Source organism: Mustela nigripes, chromosome 16 (genome assembly GCF_022355385.1).
Source record: "Mustela nigripes isolate SB6536 chromosome 16, MUSNIG.SB6536, whole genome shotgun sequence".
Classification (NCBI taxonomy): Eukaryota; Metazoa; Chordata; class Mammalia; order Carnivora; family Mustelidae; genus Mustela; species Mustela nigripes.
The window spans coordinates 49,777,982-49,797,396 of record NC_081572.1 but is presented as its reverse complement, the minus strand read 5'-3'; the positions used below and the strand labels follow the sequence as shown (position 1 = coordinate 49,797,396).

The following is a 19,415-nucleotide window of genomic DNA, read 5'->3' as shown; positions in this document are numbered from 1 at the left end:
GGAGTGCTATGGAGAAAAGTAAAGAAGGGTAAGCAGATAGAGAATGATGAAGACTATTCTTTTAGACAAGGTGTTCAGGGAAGACCTCTGACTTAGAAATGTTTCAGAAGAACATGTGCTGTCCTGCTTCAAGAATTGTAGAAGAGAAGAATGAATGTAAAAAAGAATGTAGAAGAAAGAATGCTTTCTCAATGGTGACTTTGCTACTGAATAAATATGAAAGAAGCTTTGGGGCGCCTGGGTGGCTCAGTGGGTTAAAGCCTCTGCCTTCGGCTCAGGTCATGATCCCAGGGTCCTGGGATCGAGCCCCACATCGGGCTCTCTGCTCAGCAGGGAGCCTGCTTCCTCCTCTCTCTCTCTCTCTCTCTCTGCCTGCCTCTCTCTGCCTACTTGTGATCTGTCAAATAAATAAATAAAATCTTAAAAAAAAAAAAAGAAGGAAGCTTTAATGTTTATATTGAAAATGCTCTTTTTTCTTAAGTTGGACACATTGTCTCAAGTAGAAGAAGAGTCTCTGCTAAGAAATGATCTTCGTCCAGCCAACAAACTTGCTAAAGGAAATAGGTTATTCATGAGATTTGCTACAAAAGGTAAATGTGATATTTGGCATTAATTTTTAGTTTTATTCTAAGTCATGTATTTTTGAGTGACATCCTTTTCTTTTGAAGAGGATGTTAGGTCAAGTAATCTCAAATCCCTTCAAACTGTAATGTTCTATGTTTGTGAAATGATGGCTTGCTACCTGAATTGAATTTCACACTTTGAAGGTGAATGTTAGCTGTTTGTATACTTTTGTGATTTCTGGCTGAATTATTTTCTCTTAAAGCTAGTTTGTTCTCTGTGCTTTTCAGCCAATTTATCTTCTGAACTATGAAAACATTTTAAAATTATACTTTCTTATTCATCACAGCAATATCCTCCTGGACATTGCTAGTAGTGCCATTCAGCCTTATCCTCTAAGGACCTAAAAGCCTCCTAGGCTCTCTGTGCACAATGATTCTGGTGTGCATTAAAATATATACGAAATTTGAATATGGAATACACTTGGTTTATTTTTCTTGACTGAGACATGTTTAAAGATTCTAGGCTCGTTATTTTATAGACTGTCCCTGAGTTTGTTTTTTTACTATCTCCTCCTAATTGAATCAGACTGTGCATATTAGGCAAGAGTATCACAGAAGTGCTGTTGTGTCATTTGCAGTACATCCTGTCAGGAGACACGTGATATTTACTTGTCCCGTGTTTGGAGATTTTAGCTTTTCTCAGTTAAGGTAATGATATCCAGGTTTCTCCTGTTTTCTGTTTGTAATACAAAAATTGGCAGGAGGTACTTTGAAATCATATACATAGACTTTGGTTCATCATACTTCCACTCAGCATCCATTGATGACTTTTTAACTCTACACTTCTTTATTAGTTGGCATTGTGCTTAAGGAAAAATTTTTTCTTTTTACCCATTTATTTACTTATTTACTTAACTGTATCAGTTTAGGTTCATGAGTCTTATTTTATTCAGTGGGTTATTCATTCATGTCTTTGTTTCAATTTACAAATCTTCTTGGATTTGGCCAGTGGAGCCCCTTCAAGCTGTATTATTTTGACATGCCTTCATGATTCTTTGTACACTTCCATACTTTATGGCACAGTAAAACATCTTGTTTTTCCATATCAACATGTACTATCCCTGTCCCAAATCTGGAATCAGCCATTTCTCCCAAGCAGCTGGTGGGCATGTCTTTTAAAGGGTGCACATACTGGCTTGTGCCACTGTTTACTTATAGCCCTGGATAAGTGTGCCTTGGTATTCATCTTCTGTAATCAGTGAGTGCCTCAACAAAAATGTGTATGATCAGTGACCACCTTTTCTTTCTATTAACTGGCATTTTAACTTGATGAAAGTGATACATTCTAGATAAATGGTGCAATGCTGTTTTCTTTAAGCCATTTTACGAAACATCATGATAGATTGGAAAAAATGTTTTATGAGATATATGGAGTTATGTATAATCTGTTTCTTTAATACTGATTTTTTGTTATTGGAGTGTTGTCATTCAGAAACAAATGTCATCTTTCAGGGAAGCAGGAAAAATGCTACCTCCTCTAGAAAGCCCTTTTCATTCTTCAACAGCTGTAGTGACTGAAGCTCTCCTAAGCTTCCTGAAACCTTGTATGTTGCATTATTGTTGTTGTTAATAATATTTTCTCTATGAGGTCATTCAGCTCCTTAACAGCAGCTTAACTTCATTCATCTCTATTTTGCTTCACCTGCTCTATACTGCACTGCTTTTTAGGCACTGAGAGTGAATATTTGTAGCATATCTTTCCCTTTTGTTGGCAGATTGTGCTGATCTGACCTCCGCTATGGAAAACATATTTTTAAACCATTCAACATTGTCTTCATACCAGTGGGAAATCCTAGGTAACTGTCGTAATTAATTTTTAGATGACAAAAAGGAACTTGGAGCAGCCAGAAGAAGTCAGTATTATATGAAATATGGGAATCCAAATTACGGAGGCATGAAAGGAATTCTTAGTAATTCTTGGTAAGTCTAAAACTTTACAATAGTTTAAGTAGTACTTAAGCTTTTCTTAATCCCTCAGTTGGTATTCTGCAGTGGAATGTCAACACCATGTGTGCACTCAAAGGAAGACCAGAAGAAAGAGTTCAAGATTCTTAACTCTGGGGTAAATGGTATGAAAGGCTGAGTTCTAGTTTCACATAGAATGTCTCTGTTTCAGTACCTAACATTTCATCAGTGTATAGTTGAACTTAATTAGTGGATTTCAAAGTCCTTCCTGTTGGTTTTTGACGATGTGCTTATTTTGGAATGTTGCAGGAAGCGAAGATATCATTCCCGTCGCATTCAGCGGGATGTGATCAAGAAGAGAGCCCTGATTGGGGATGACGTTGGCTTGACATCCTATAAACACCGACATTCCGGTAGTTGCCTGCTCAGCTCTTGGGTAGACACATGTTTGGCTCCCGAAATCATATTCTTATTCTTAATACAGTCTTTTAAGGTTCCAAACTTTATCATCCTCTCTTCCTTGCCCTCACCCTCTGCCAACATATAGGAAAGTAAGTCAAGTCACAATTAATTTTAAATTGCCCATACAAAAGAGGTCAAATGATTTAATAAAAGCTGTTCTAACAAAAAAGGCCAAATGTGACATAGGAAAAATTGAAATAAAATTTTCTGTAGGAATCTAATTTTTCTACTATTAATATCAAAAGCTGCATGAAAATTTTTTGTTATTTTATCAGATGACTTGATTTTATTATTTCTTTGTCTGATGATAAAAATAGGCTGCTGTGTCTAATGTTTTATGCTTATTGGCTTGTGCACACGAATGCCTCTGTTAAGTATCATGACTTGGGTTTCATTTTGTTTGTTCTGTCGTTCCTTTCTTTCTTTCTTTCTTTTGGTGCTTATGTAAGAAGCATTTTCATTGTGTTTTTATAAAGATTTGTTTCTATTTTTAATCTAATCTGTAGAATTTTCTACATGCTTTGTAGACCTGCTAAGTCAGCATACAAACATGGGATAACATGTATACGTGTTTATCATTGTAACAGGGACAGGTGAAGTCCATCATTTTTATTTAATGCATATATCCAAAGTTGTATATTTGAAATCTGCATCTTTAAAAATGCACATACTTTTCTGTTACACAGTTACATAATTTCAGTTACTCTAAGATATTCTTATCATATAATCTTTATCTTATCATATAATCATTATCTTGTATTAAGTTAAAAAGCAAATTGCCCCTAATTCTGGCACTCTAACATAAACAACTGATTTCATTTTACATTTTTCTTACTTTTCTCTTTTCATAATAAATATAATTGTTAACATATTTTATAGTCTTCTCCCACTTAAAAGCATTTTTCCATGAACTTTAAAGTTACAATTGATTTTCATTACTCATAGTGGTTATGTTCTATAAAGTTATTATGATCATTGATATAGTGAATACTAAACCGTTCAGAGACTCTGGTCACCATTTTCATCAACTGATCAATATATAACCTTCTTGGATTGTGTTTCTGTTTAAAGACATCTTAGTTAATGCATATTGTTGATTCATTAACATTGGACTCACAGCCAACAGCACTGTATCTCATGCTTGAACAAAGCTTATTTAACACATGTTTATTCTATAAGGCACATCACAGCCTTCTTGGGCTTAGGAACTCTAGACAGCTTTGGCAGTACACTTAGAGGACATTTTTAAAAATTTTTAAATGAAATCAACAAAGCCACAAAAATATGAAAAGCATGGCACTTAAGAAACTGCAAAAAGAGCACTTGTTTACAGTATGAGAGCTGAAACAAGAAAGCAGAGTGTTGCCTCGTTTGACCTCAGCTGGGAATATGCACATCTAATGATTCAGTTTTGTGCCACTATGCACATGTTCACAAATGACAAGAAAACAACACTACAGGTGTTGGTATAGAGTTACAAATAAATTTGGGGGAATACAGAATTCATGAATAATGACAATCGACTGTACTTTAGATTACTTTATAATATTCCATCAGGTTACTGGATCATACTTTACCTAGCCGTTCTTCTGTTGTAGGTATCAGAGTGGCAACTAGATGGGCCCTTACATAGATAATGCTCCAGTAAGATCTTGGGCATGGGAACCCCACCTTTTGAAAGATCACCAATGTAGAATAGAAAATCAGATTTGTTAGTTTTAGTGCTTTTCCTAATGTTTTTTGGTTAAATTTCTTAGGACTAGTAAATGTTCCAGAGGAACCCATTGAAGAGGAAGAAGAGGAGGAAGAAGAGGAGGACCAGGACATGGATGCAGATGACAGGGTGGTGGTGGAGTACCATGAGGAGCTCCCAGCTCTCAAGCAGACCCGGGAACGGAGCACATCTAGGCAGTCCAGTGCCAGCAGTTCAGACTCCGATGAAATGGACTATGATCTAGAACTGAAAATGATTTCCACTCCTTCACCAAAGAAAAGCATGAAAATGACCATGTATGCTGACGAAGTGGAATCTCAGTTGAAAAATATTAGGTAAAAATATTTTTTCTCTTTAGCAATGCTAGCTTTTAATTTTAAATACTAATTCATAGGGGCGCCTCTCTCTCTCTCTCTGCCTGCCACTCCGTCTACTTGTGATCTCTGTCTGTCAAATAAATAAAATCTTAAAAAAAAAAATAAATAAATAGATAAATAAATAAATAAATACTAATTCATAGCTTTCTCTTAACTCCTCTTCATTCCGTAATCGCTTTTATCTGTTTTCTTATCAGTCCCTTGAAGAATTTGAATAAAAGCATCCAGTTTTTCTTGTAAATATACCAGAAGTAGTCCTTGTTATAAAAAATGAGATAGTAATAGAAAGTGAAAAACACCCATAATGTCATCTTTCCAAAAATAACAACTTAGCAAGTGAATTAATAACTTTCCTGCTAATTTTATGCCTATACGTAAAGCATGGAGAAATTATATAGTTCTACAAAAATGAAGTTGTATGTATATGGTTTTGCAGTGTGCTCTTTCTGTTTAATATATTGAAGATTTCTGCTATTTTTTCACCCAGATATAGTACATTGTTTGAAAGTATCGTGATTTATTTAACCCGTTCCTTATTGAAAGACATTTAGGTTTCTATTTTTTTACTGTTGCACTAACTAAATTTCTTGAATCCCAGTTATTGTACAAAACTACATAAATGTTTTAAAATGTGATGTTGCTAGGAGTGCATGTGTGGCACAGTTGGTTTAGTATCCAGCTCTTGGTTTCAGCTCAGGTCATGATCTTAGGATTGTGAGATTGAACCCCACATTGGACTCAGCATGGAGTCTGCTTAAGACTCTCCTTTCCCCTCTATCCTTCCCCAGCCATCCCTATTCTCGCATGTGCGTGGTCTCTTTCACTCTCCAAAATAATAAATCTTGAAAAAAAAATTGGTTTTGCTAAATCTCCTTCCAAATAGGTTTTACTCACTTTATTACCTATTACCTATTGCTCACCAGTCTTAACCAGTCTTTCTAATTTTTGTTAATTTTGTGGACCAAAAAATAGGTATTTTAATGTGTATTTCTTTGATGACTAGTAGGGATGAGCAGATTCCTGAGGGCAGATAGCATATGCACAACTCAAAGTGTTGGGGTCTAGGGGTTCTCTGAGTGTTCTTGGTAGTGTATTTGGGGAAGGGAAAAACAATTCAGTCTAATTCTTTTGTATGGCTTTGTTCATATCCTTATTTTTAGTTTTCAGAGAACTTTCCAGTGTTGAATGCTGCCAGAATAATGCTGGTGCCTAGCATGGTAGCAGATGTCTTTGACAGAGAAGTCTGCCCTTTACTGTAGACTCTTGATCTTGACTACAGCAAAATCACAGCCTGGGTGAACAGAGATCTGTGAGCCCTTTGCAGGCCTTACTTGACATTTGTCCTATAAGGGAGGGGACTGAGATTCACAATTACACATTCTTTGATAGTTTACAGGTACTGTTTGTGGAAACTGCCCTGGAAAACTCAGAAACCTACTTGCCCTGATTGATCTCTTTATAGCAGGCTGATCATATGTTATTATAAATAAATAATTATTGGTATATTGTATTTGTGAGTGAATATTGGCTATATTAAATTGGGCTTCTTAAATTATTTTCTCCAAAGTATATGAGATTATTGCATAGTCATTACCCCATAGTTGAAGGTGGTTAATTGAACTTTTTTTTCTTTTTTAAAGGAACTCCATGAGGGCAGATACTATATCCACAAGCAATATCAAAAACCGAATTGGTAACAAATTACCAACTGAGAAGTTTGTAGATGTCCGACATCTGTTAGATGAAAAACGTCAGCACACACGTCCACGACCACCAGGCAGCAGTACTAAGTCAGGTATTGTTCAGTTGTGTTTCTGAGCTCCAGAAAGCAAATCAGGACAGAGATAGGTCCTTGGATAAAACATTGCCAGTAATGAACTGATTTGGTTGTCCTAGTTCATCACTTCTAAATTTTGCATTAGGTATTGGAACTTTAGGACATGAAAAATAATCATACTTTTGCAGTATTAGCTTTCAATATTTTTGTCCCAGTTATTTTATTCTGTATGTCGTTGATATACTTTATACATAAAGATGATAGAAATTAAGTTGAGTTGTTGGTCAAGAATTTGAACTAGATGGTATACAAGTGCAAAGTGGGTACTTGGCCATGCCTGCTATGTGCTGGACCCTGGGTTAGATGCTGGGAGTGTTAGAATCTTTGGAGGGGATGCAAAGTCATCATAGAACTTAGATGGAGAAAGGCAAGTGCGCGCATTCAGGTAATTCCATTGCAAAACAGAGTGGAGTAAGTGCTCTGATGCTGTGGGCCATGGGAGAACAGAGAGGAGTTAGATCTATGGGGGGAATTGTGGAAGGCTTCTTAAAGAAAGTGGCTTTAGAGCAAGGCTGATGGAGGGAGTGGGATCTCTGTTAGCAAACCTGTTTTTTTGAGGTGGGAAGTAACCTGATCTTATATCTATTTTATAAAGATAATTTGTGGCAGGATGGGGTAGGGTAGAAAGTCAAATAAGTAACACGGGCCTGAATTAGATCAGGGAGAGTGGAGGTGGAATGGATGAGAACATCAAACCTTGCGAAGGAAGAAGACTTGGCACTAGGAAGTGTGGGAGCAAAGGGAAAGAAGCCAAAAGGCTCAGGCCTGAGAAACCAGAAAGTTGGGGATGCTGCTCTCTGAGACGATAAACAAGATGGATGAAAGCCCCAGTACAGTGACTTGCTAATACACATGTTGTTTACATGCTGTCATTGTTAGAGGGAACTCAAGAGGACAGGTTTCTGGAGGGATTGGAGGGAGGAAAAGCAAATTTGATTTGACATATCTTCCCTTGATCTTTGGTTTTTGTCAATCTCATTACATTTACTGTTAAATATAGTAAGTTTATGAAGAATTCCTTATATGTTGAAAGGTTTATTATTTATTATTATTTATTATATTTTATTATTATTTATATTTATTATTTTTATTTTATTTATTATTATTATATTATTATTATTTATTATTTATTACTTACAGTAATGTTTGTTAGCTGAAATGTTTGTAAATTCTTTGGTATGCTGGTCCTATTTAAAAAACAAAAAGCTTGCACAAAAAACAAAAACAGCTGATTTTCTTTCAGAAGTTCCTTTCTGGAGCAGTTCTTTTCCACTGAAAGCCCCTATATCTGACCTTTCCTAGGGGAATCCAGACTGATTATTTAGAGAGAAGGATTTTAGAAGTTTGATTTTGTAAGGCTCTTTGTCATCATTTGGGGAGATTGGCACCAGGTCCTCTAGGGAATCTCAGGTTGACAGTATCATTAGCAATGCTCATGTTTGGTCACAGTAATACTTCTTTTTCTTTTTCTAGATATACGCCAGCGATTAGGAAAAAGACCGTATTCTCCAGAAAAGGCTTTTAGTAGTAATCCAGTCTTTCGGAGAGAGCCTTTTTCTGATGTACATAGTAGGCTGGGTGTTCCCAGACAAGACGTTAAAGGCCTCTACTCTGATACACGGGAGAAGAAATCAGGTTGGTAACACTTAAAACTGAGTGAAATAGGAATTGGGTAAGAGCAGACTATAGCATAGAAATACTTTGTTGGTCAAAGGCAGGAAATAGCATATGTCAAAAATAAATGACTTTTCCTCTTCCATTATAGTCGTTGTCATAATTGTAATAATAAAGGTATGAAAAATTTAGAAAATAGGGGAAAAAAACCCCACCTTTGTTCTTTCTGTTTAGTGCAGATACTTTTTAGGCTTAAGTCTCTATTCACATCTTTGTCAATATACATACTCTGCTTTGCTCATACAGGATTTTAATGTGATCATTTTTCACATTGTTAAATTCTTTATAAATAAAATGTTTAATTGCCTTTATAGTGTAGTATGTTATGAAATCTTAAACACATATTTCTCTATTGTTAGATATTAATAAAGTGTATTTTAAAAAGTATAGTGGGATAGTGGGCCAGATCTTTGAAAGTGTACAGTATAGCAGGCCTATCAGTTTGCAGATTTTATAGCTGGTAATGATCTGGGAATGGCCCACTCCTGGCAGAATGAAGCTCTACAGAGTATGGTGAGTCTCACCAGGGAGGGGCAGGTGTAGCATAAGCAGCTTCCCAGGTGTTTCTGTTATACATGGGAGGCACACATCCCCTAGCTGCAAGACCCCAGCTGGGTCCAGATTCCTCAGTTCACAGGCAGGGATGATAGCCAGGGAAATGAGATTATCTTCCTAATGCTGCACAGAGGTTACAAGAACCATAGACCCCTCTCAAGAAGGGCAGTGCCCCTTCTTCCTCAGTATTACCCTGCTTCTCAGCATTGATCGACCACCAAAACTGAAATGCCTTCTCACCCAAACAGGTAGTTTATGGACGCGCTTAGGATCTGCACCCAAGACCAAAGAAAAGAACGCAAAGAAGGTGGATCACAGGGCGCCAGGCACTGAGGAAGATGACTCTGAGCTGCAAAGGGCATGGGGGGCTCTGATAAAGGAGAAAGAACAGTCTCGCCAAAAGAAGAGCCGGTTAGATAACTTACCATCTCTCCAGATTGAAGTTAGTCGGGAAAGCAGCTCTGGTTCAGAGGCAGAGTCCTGATACCCTTGGGGCTAATGGCAGCTGCCCTAAAATCTGACATTCTCATGCAGGGTGGGGTGCACAGTAGGAACCTTTCCCCCCCCACCTCCCCACAGGAGTTGGCGCCCCTCCTGCTCCTACACAGTCACCCTCAGCTCTTGCTGCTTCAGCAAGACATGTTAAGAATGTGACATATTTTGAAGGGCATCTATCTTTTGCTGCAGAGTAAGAGTTCTGGGCCCTCAGTTCTTTCCCCACTACCCCACAAGCTTTACCCTTTGAGGAGAAGGCAGCCCTCCAGATTTTGTAGACCTTTTTCTTAATATTTTTAACATTGTGTCTTTTAAAGAAATGTTTTACACAGTTCATCCAAAGAGCAGAGAACTGAACTTCTCACTATTGCCTTGGCCCTGACAGCTGTTACCAGCACCCTTTTCCCAAGAAAAGTCAATTCCCAGGTGCTTATTGGACAGCCTTCGAGGGGGAAGATGAGGGAAGCTGCCAGCTCACCCTTCCGGGACCCTAGTGTGAGGGCCGAATCTCATGGACCTGACCTCAGAGGTGCACCAGTGCCGCCCAGGTAGATAAGAGATGCAGCATCGATCGTGCTTCCGTTCCTCCCTGGGGATTTCTGTTACGGGCCTCTTAGCAATCAGCTTAAAGTGAAGATCAAGTTCAGTGCTGTGGGATTTTTAGGAACAAAAAACTGTGACTTCTGGATTTGGGGTGGATTTTTGTGCTAGGGGTGGGGTCATGGGTTAATGTTGAACAATTTTTAAGTCTGTATTATGTTTAAAAATATTAATGATTTAAAAGTTTAAATTTTTAATTTTTATATGTGAAAATACTTCCTGTTGGCTACAAGGGAAGCTCAAGTGGTGTCTTATGTGTGCTGTTAAATATATATTATATACTTTGGAAGACGGCAAGGAGAGGAGTCTCATTATTTTTAAATGATCCTAATTGTATAGTCTGTCTGTTGTATATAGTGTTCAGCTTGCTTTTTGGCCACTGTAGGAAAAAAATCCATCCATCTGAGATGGGGTCCTGTTGTTTATTATCACTTCAGAAGTGATACATTAGTATTTATTCTTTGTATTTCCAAGTTCTAGCACCTGAAGATATCTTTAAAACTGCCAAATAAGATAATAGTTACAGAAATTTTAGTTTATTTCTCATTTACTTCTAAACTCCTTTCAGATTATTTTAAAGGCAGTAGATTATTTTGTCTTCCTATTTGATCTTTATTTTGAAGTATTTAATGTTTGTATTCTTCTACAGGCTTAAAAATAGTGTTTCACTTCAGTTCACTAGAACTTAAGAATTAGAGAGTAAGCCCTTGTCCCGTTGTGATATCACAGCTCCTCACCTGTCTGGAGTGTTTCAGTACCTGGTATAGTCCTGGATTCTAAGATCTTTGCTTGTGGCATTGAGAGTTGATTACAGTGTGGTGTGATTAAATGCAGAACACTGCTGCTAATAAAGGAAGGAAAGGGCTGCAGGACTTGAGAGCTGCAGCAACTGTACTGTACCATGTTTTGTTGGTTAACCTGTTTTTCACTCCCTTTGGAAAGATTAGAGGCTCTAAATATGGTACATTTCCATTTCTGGAGTGGATTCTTGGAGAGAGATGGTTTTCTGCCAGTTGAAACCTAATGTTTCTGAGGTTCCTCCCTTTTTTGTTCTGTGGAGCATACAGCCGAGAGCCAGATTCTTGAGATGGGCAAGGTTTGGGGACTTGGTAGAGTAAGAACAAGGACCTGAGAGTCAGAGACCTGGATGCCAACCCCTGGTTTCTGTTCCATCTGTCCCATCTGGCAAATGAATGGACTGGTACCAGAGCTTCTGACTTTGTTGGTGCATCTCAGTGGTGTTTTACTCTTCCTGAAGCAATGGTTGTGGTGGGCTGGCCAGCACTGGTTTCTTTTGCATGTGTGGGGAGGGTCAAGAAAGGCATGCATGAGGTTTTGGGCAGGGATTCATCCCTATCCCATTTCCATTACAGTCTCTGGGTCTTCTAGTGGGACAGAGATATCCTTGTGGTCAGGGTCCTAACTGATGTGGTCTCAGCAGTATTTTAAAAAAGCCCTTCTTCTGTGTTTGCCAGTCATGACCTTTTCCACCAGTAGTTCGGACCCATCTACCCCATGGTCTACTAGCCCTTTCCAGTCTCCTGCTAGAGATCAGAGAGTGCTTTCTGGAAAGGTGGTGGTGTATAGTCAAAACTGGGCCTTTGATCTAACCAAGAAAAATGCCTGCTTAGGCAGCCTTGCAATTCTTACAAATATACAGAACCCCAGAAAAGTATCTTAGAAGATTTTACTTCCCCAAGTTATTGTTGGCCACCTCCTCTCTCGCTCTCTGGCCCCCACTCAGGCACTCAGATCTTGCAACATCTTACACATGCTCTGAATGCCCAGGCCCTTCCTTTGGAGTTTGGAAGTGAGGGTGGACTGTCAGGATGGTCCCTTGGTGGCAGCTCGTTGTGCCTGGGTGCTCCTTACGTATGTGGGCTTCAGGGCTACACACTTTTCTATATTCTTCTTAGTCTTTATGCATATGAGATTGCAAATACATTTGTGCTGCTTCATAGTAATTTCAGATACCTCATTTCTGTTTCCTACTTTCCCTCTTGGGAGAGACGCCAGCTACCCAGGAGAACTTGTGGAGCTTGTGACAAGCCCTCCTCTGGCCCCTTTGTCTGGTCCCATGAACCCTTCTCTTTAGTTCAAATCACTGTCTTCTCCCACTTTATGCCTGTGACAGCCTCCTCCCTGATCTCTTCCCCATACCGCATCCCTCCATCTCTGTTCTGTGTACTACAGCTGGGATGAACTTTTGTTGTTTGCAGCTTGACAGCTATTATTTACATAGCATACCCCTTCACTCCTTTAAAGTATACACTTCAAGGTCACTTGGCTATCTCAGTTGAAGGAGCATGCGACTCTTGATCTTTGAGTTCAAGCCCCACGTTGGGTGTAGAGATTACTTAAAAAGTTTTAGGAAAAAAAAATGAAGTATACACTTCAGTGGCTTTTAGTGTATTCGAGTTGTGCAGCCATCACCATAGTCAGTTTTAGAACATTTTCATCACCAAAACCAAACCCTATATCCATTAGCAATCATTCCCTAGTTCCTCTCCCCTCCTGGCAACCTCTGCTTTTGGTTTCTATGGATTTGCCTATTCTGAACGCTCATGTAAATGGAATCATACACTTTGTGGCGTTTGTGATTGGTTTCTTTCACTAAACATATTTTTGAGGATCGTCTGTGTTGTAGCCTATATTAGTACTTCTTTTTGTTAAAATAATATTCCATTGTATGAATACAGTACATTTTATTCATTCCTCAGTTGATGGACATTTGGGTTGTTTCCACTTATGGCTGATGTGAATGATGCTGCTATGGAACATTTATGTACAAGTATTTGTGTGGTTATGTTTTCATTACTCTTGGGTTATATAACTAGGGTGGAATTGCTGGGTCATACAGTCTGTCTTAACCCTCTGAAGAACTGCCAGACTATTCTCCCAAATGGCTGCATCCTTTTCCATTTTCCCCATTAGTGTATGAGGGCTCTAGTTTATACACAATCCTTGACAACCCTTGTTATTTCACAGCGCGAATTGGTATCTCATTGTGATTTTGATTTGCATTTCCCTGATGTCTAATGATGTTGGGCATCTTTTCTTGAGCTTCAGAATGAACTTTCTTAAAGTTATTCTGTTACTTTTCTGCGTAAAACCTTTACTATTGTCCTTGGAATAAATGCCAAACTCCAATGATAGCTCACAAGAGTTGTCAGAATTTAGCTTTTGGTATCTTTGGCCAGTTCTCCCCGCCTCCCCTGCCCTGTGCCTTCTAGTTCCTTGGACCCATCTTGATCTCACCAGTCTTTCAAAATCTGCTCAGTGCTTTTCTCCCCTAGCAGTGACACACTCCCCTGGCTCTTTCTCCCTTCTGCTTAAGCTTTGCCTTCTTTTTTCCCTCATCCTCAAGGAATTAAAGTCCCCTCCGGGTGGCTGCCTCCAACTTCCAGAGCCAGGTTATGGGCCCCTGCTATGTATCCCACAGTACTGCCATGAATGAGACTCTGCTCATTTCAGGGTTGGGCTATAGAGTCACACCTAAGATAAAAATGGAGTGTAATCAAAATTCCACTTGGAAATCCTGGGGAAGGTGCCATGTTGAAAACCAGCATCATGGGTTCCTGCCTGTGTGGGATCATACCTTCTTTGGTTGAGTTACAGGTGAAGTGGTTGGCCTACAATAAAGGCCATATTTTGTAAAAAAGAAAAAAAAAATCCACTTATTTTTAGGTGTTAAACTCACTCAGGCAAGCAACTCACTTTTGAAGAGGCTCTTGGGAACTGTAACAAGCCACAGGTGTGGCGGGGCATAAGCTTATCTTTAGGTGAATGGAGGTGAAATGGCCCAAATGACTTAAAATTACTTTGCTTTTTCCTTGTTTGTTTGTTGTTTTTTTCAACTTTTTTCAGGAAAATATACCATTGTGTTTGCCTAAGTGAAATGTGTGTATGATGCCAAATCTCTGTAACTGCCTCCCAAAGCCAGCACACCTATACACTGAATTGTAATGTCCTATTCCTACTTTGTCTTTTTTGCTAGATTGTAAGCTCCATGAGAGCAGGGACCAGGTCTGGTTTGATCATGAGGGTTTCTCTAGTCTTAGAGAAACCTGGCAGGTTATCTGTAAACATGCGGTGACTGTATAAATCCCCCAACTGCAGGAACAGCTTCAGTCTCTGAGGCATTTGGGTCCTCTTACAGGCTAGTCCTTGTTTTCTGCCTTGTACACACGATACTTGATGTTCATGTTTTATTTTCCCTTTTAGCCTGTGAGCTCCTAACGAGCCGGTGTCTTCATGTTGTTATCTCTGTATCCTCCCACCATACCAGTCCAGAGTAAGTAGTACTTAAAAAGTGTTTGGTAAATGAGTGAATTATGGTAACAACCCAGCTCTGACTCCTTTGCAGGCTAGTCGAATTCTAGCTGGCACTACCAGATTGAAAAAGATGAATATTATTTAGAAGTGCATAAACTGTATTTGTGTAAGAAAAAAATGGCATTAATTAGACCTCCATAAATTTCAAATTTTGGTATTCTGGCTACATCTGAGCTGAAGTTTACCTGCTGTGTAAAGAATTTGCAAGAGCATCATGTAGAGTATTTTTTTGGAAAGCATTCATCTGCCCCAGGAGAGAAGGAAGGGAAGCTGGCAGCTGGATGAGAGACCCCAAGGAGGAATTACTGAGTCAGTTCTTAGCTTTGGTTCCTATTGGAGAGGAAAGTGGTGGCAGTCCAAAGAAGGCAAAGAGAAACAACTTGTTCAGGCAGCAGCTCTTTGGCCTCCAGTAATAGTCCACCTCTCACTCAGAGCATTCTTAAAGTTACGCTGAAATGCTAATAGCCCGTTTGGATTAACATTAACAGCAAATCATGGCTTCACAGAGTAATTAATTGCTGTACAAATAAATTTGGTTACGAGTACTTGCTTTTAAACTTTATATAACAAGGAAGCAAATGAGAAGTTAATGCCTTTTTTTTTCTTTAAGAACTAAAAGGACAGAATGTTTTTGATAATTTTGAGAATATCACATTTGGCTTCAAGGCAGATTGTTATTGCGTAGTCTGACCAATGAAAATCCAGAACTTTTCTTACATGTTTATAAAATAAATCTTAGAAGAAAAAATATGGTAGCATTTTTTCAAATGAAATTCTATGAGCATTTCACAGCATTTTGATATTCCTGGGATAAGTTAGAGAAATGCTGGCTCAAAAGCCTATTTCAGATTATGAAGCACTGAAGTGGGACTTTCTGTGCCATAAATAAAACTCTAGAGTGTGGGTGGTATTAGCTTGCCAAAGTCAATTCCCTGCCCTAGGATTCTTACCTGTTTTTACTTCAGCAGTTTGGAGGCCTTCTTTGCGTGACCAGATTCTTTAGTAGGTGAAACTTTGTGTTTCACAAATTGCCTGTCACCCTCACCACTGACTAATGTAGGTTAGTGGAGGCAAGAGGCCCACACCGTTGGCAGGAGAGGAGACATGACCTTCCTATCCCTTCCTGGCTTTTTGTGTGTTTAATCATGTGGTGCATCCCCTCTTATCATTGGCAAGGAATACTCAGGAAGCCTGTGATCAGGAGGTTGCTCTTTTAGCTCAGGTAGAGTGTCTTTGGAGGATGGTCAGATAGAATAGTGTCAGACTGGGCCTGAAGCCCTGGGGACTCATTTTTTCACGCACACAAACTGGAGAAGACTGAATAAGTCCCTTCGCCTCTTTGGACCTCAGTTTCCCTGTCTGTCAGATGAAGGGCTCAGCTGGGATGGTCTCCAGATTTCTTTCTATTGCTAATGTGAGTTCTAGGATCTTTGCTCTACTTTTGTAAAGACCATTAGAAGCCCAAGTTGAATAAGAAGGAAGTTGGGCAAGCAAGAGGCCTAAGCCCTTGGACCCTTAGTCCATAAACCAGCCCCTCAGTTACAGAAGAGTAAGAGGATTCTCTCCCTTGCTTCTTCCCCACTAAGCCCACCTTCCCCAAGAAACACACACACACACAGAGACCCAAGTGTTTTATTTGGGAGGCTTTTTAGGAGGTAGTCCATTGTATTCGTTTAGGCTGCCATAACAAAATACCATAGACTGGCTTAAACAACAGAAATTTATTTTCTCTCACAGTCTAGAGTCTGAAAGGCCTAATGAGGGCTCTCTTCCTGGCTTGCAGACGGCCATCTTCTCATAGTGCCCTCACATGGCCTTTCCTTGGTACATGCTCATGGAGAGAAAGATCTCTTTTCCTTTTCTAAGACTGCTAAGCCTTTTAGGGCCATATATTTATGACCTTAAATTATCTCCCTTAAGGCCTTTAGACCTTATCTCCAAATAAACTCAAGTCAGGGCTTTATGGCTTCAACATATGAATTTGGCAGTGGGGCACACAATTGAGTTCATGACACCCAGTAATGCAAAAATCCCAGTATATGTTTGTGAAATGAGGTCTCTGCTTTTTAAAAGCTCATGAACTGGGAGGAATTTAGACCCATGGGTATGAGGGTAGGAGGGTTGTAGTAGTTCAGAATCCTGATACTGGAGGAAAGCACTGAAGTGGGACTTTTTGTGCTTAAGTCTTAAGTCCCAACTCTGCCACTTATTAGCCATATGGCCTTAGGCAAGTTACTTAACCTCTCCAGTCGAGTATCCTCATCTGGGAAATCAGGATAACCAAGTAGGTTGGCTGTTAGGATGAGATGAGTATTTTGCATGGAAGGCCCTTGGCACTGAATCTGGCATTCCCTCCTTAGTGCTCAGTCAATGGCAGTGATTCTTACTGTTCCTCAGACTTCCCCCAGGTGCCCTTTGCCAGCAGTTCCGTCTCAGTAAGTCCTCACTCTTCCAAATTTCCTCTGCCCAGCTTCTCAGGACTCAGAAGGCTAGTGGGTAGTTAGAACATCTTCTGTGTCCAGAGGCGATGAGGCAAGACGAGGGGAACTGCCCCGTATCCGCTGGTGAGTCCAGATGTCAGAGCTTTTGACTCACTCTCAAGACAGGGAGCAGTTAGTACTTTTACCTCTTGCTGAACAGGTCTTCTCCATCCTATAACTTTTAAGACAGTTTTGAAATAATTTCAAAATTACAGAAAAGTTTCAAGGGTAGGACAAAGTACATTTTGCCATTCATTCTTTCCCTCCTGCCTTCTGTCCCCGCATCACCTCTGAAGCATGACCTATTTGAGAGTGACTTCCATACACCTGTCCATTTACCCCTGAATATTTTAGTGTACATTTCCTGAATTTCTTAGGAAATAAGGACAGTTTCTCATATGACAATGACATAATTATCAAATTCAAGAAATGTATAATTTTATCTAATTAGTACAGTAGTATCTAATCTTTAGATACATGTTTCATTTTTGTCAGCTATCCCAATAATGTTCAATAATGTTTTTGAAAGCTTTTTTTTCCCCTGGTCTATGATCCAGTCCAGGATCACACTGCATTTTGTTTCCTTTCCTTAGTCTTCTTTAACCTGGAACAATTCCTTAATCTTTGTCTTAGAATACTGATGTTTTTGAAGAGTTCAGCCCAGTTATGTTGTAGAATATCCCTCAAGTTGGTCCCTTACCATTTGTCTAAAACCTGTATGAGGTGCCAAACAGAAGCATTGTAGAACACAGTCTGGCTCTTTCCTTGTGAATCTTAGGTTTGGATTTGTGGGGACAGTAGTTAATCTCTGATAGGCTCAAAGGACCTGTGTGTGCTCATGATTAGGGTTGTGCCATGCTGACATGGGTAAACACATTTTTGAGGAATGCAGGATGGGTCTACATTCTAGACATCCCCAAAGATGCAGAAATGGCCCTGCATCCTGTCCATCCTCCAGTCATCAGCTTGGCTTGGCCTCCTGAGGTGCCCTGAAGTTCATACTACAGACAGGAAGTCCTGCTTTCAGAAATCTTGAGCATCTGCAGTCCTGGGTTCTAACGTGTCCCTCCTGCTGATCTGCTCTGTGGCCTGGGGCTACTCTCCCAACGCCTCTGGGCCAGTGATGGGGAGAGGAGCCTGTCCTGGCTCTGCAGAGTGCCCCTGGCACTCCAAACAAGTGTGGGATAGGGAGAAATTCACTGAGCCTTGGAGTGTTAGGAAAACAGGCCAGAGGTCTGGACCACGACAATTTGGAAGCCAATTTTTTTTTTTTTTAAAGATTTTGTTTATTTATTTGACAGAGAGAGATCACAGTAGACAGAGAGGCAGGAAGAGAGAGGGAGAGAGGGAAGCAGGCTCCCTGCTGAGCAGAGAGCCCGATGCGGGACTCGATCCCAGGACCCTGAGATCATGACCTGAGCCGAAGGCAGCGGCCCAACCCACTGAGCCACCCAGGTGCCCCTGGAAGCCAATTTGGATCGTCTTCTTTGTGATCTGGCAGGCAGATCATCAGACCTGGAACTTTGTTTCCAGCTGTCGGACGGGGTCAGAAACAGTGAATTGTAATCTCTGTTCAAGCAATCATACAGCATCAGGGAACTTTCACATTAGTTGTGGGTATTTTGTCAGACCAAAGCAGACAAGGCAAGTATGTTTTAAGTGTCAGTGACCTCCACAAGACTGGCCAAGCAAACTTTCAAGGTGAGAAACAAAATAAAATTGATTTTCATCTTACCGTTAAGTCAACGCCCTTGTCTGCTTTAACGCTTGCATTAACACTACAGCATGCTGGGGATGCAGACATTTGTGTGAGAGACACAGAATCTCCTGCCTTTTTGAATGTGAATTCATTAAAATTAAATAAAATTTAAACTTCAGTTCCTCAGTTGAATTGGTAACATTTAAAGGGCTCGGCAGCTACATGTGGTTAGTGATTACCGTATTGGACAGTGCAGATCTAGAACGTCATCATAGTTCTGATGGACAGCACTGCACTGCACATAACAATCTGGGAAGCGGGGACACTTCCTTCTGTGACGGATGACAGACTTGGTCACAGGGAAAATTTGACAAATTGTGAAGTGAGCTTTTAAATATGACTGCAAGCTGTTGGCATTGTATCTTTGGGGGTGCTGGATTGAATCAGAGGTATGCTGGAAAGATTTATGGAATTTTTACGTTTTCTGTCTGGTAGCTCAGAGCTCTGTTAAGTTAGTTCCCATGTCATGGTACTATAGCTAGGTTTTAAAGAGAATGTAACCAAGCTGAATTCACTGAGGTGGTGATTTCAGCCAGTGCATTGGGTCTTAACATTTAACAGGCCCTCCATAGCCTCAGAGCCTTGAGTCCAGGGGCCAG

At 39.8% G+C, this 19,415-nt stretch overlaps 1 protein-coding gene across 1 annotated transcript in view; it reads left to right on the top strand.

Annotated features, from left to right (window-relative positions):
* NCBP3 (nuclear cap binding subunit 3) overlaps nucleotides 1–18,928 on the top strand; it is a 37,402-nt gene extending 18,474 nt beyond the window's left edge. Inside the window, exons 7-14 of the mRNA XM_059380819.1 lie at nucleotides 482–590; nucleotides 2,444–2,543; nucleotides 2,838–2,941; nucleotides 4,748–5,039; nucleotides 6,722–6,876; nucleotides 8,392–8,553; nucleotides 9,396–9,558; nucleotides 10,028–18,928. Of these exons, the coding sequence (XP_059236802.1) occupies nucleotides 482–590; nucleotides 2,444–2,543; nucleotides 2,838–2,941; nucleotides 4,748–5,039; nucleotides 6,722–6,876; nucleotides 8,392–8,553; nucleotides 9,396–9,558; nucleotides 10,028–10,136 (1,194 nt within the window). The 3' untranslated portion in view covers nucleotides 10,137–18,928. The remainder of the gene's footprint in view (nucleotides 1–481; nucleotides 591–2,443; nucleotides 2,544–2,837; nucleotides 2,942–4,747; nucleotides 5,040–6,721; nucleotides 6,877–8,391; nucleotides 8,554–9,395; nucleotides 9,559–10,027) is intronic.
* Nucleotides 18,929–19,415: the final 487 nt, after the last annotated feature.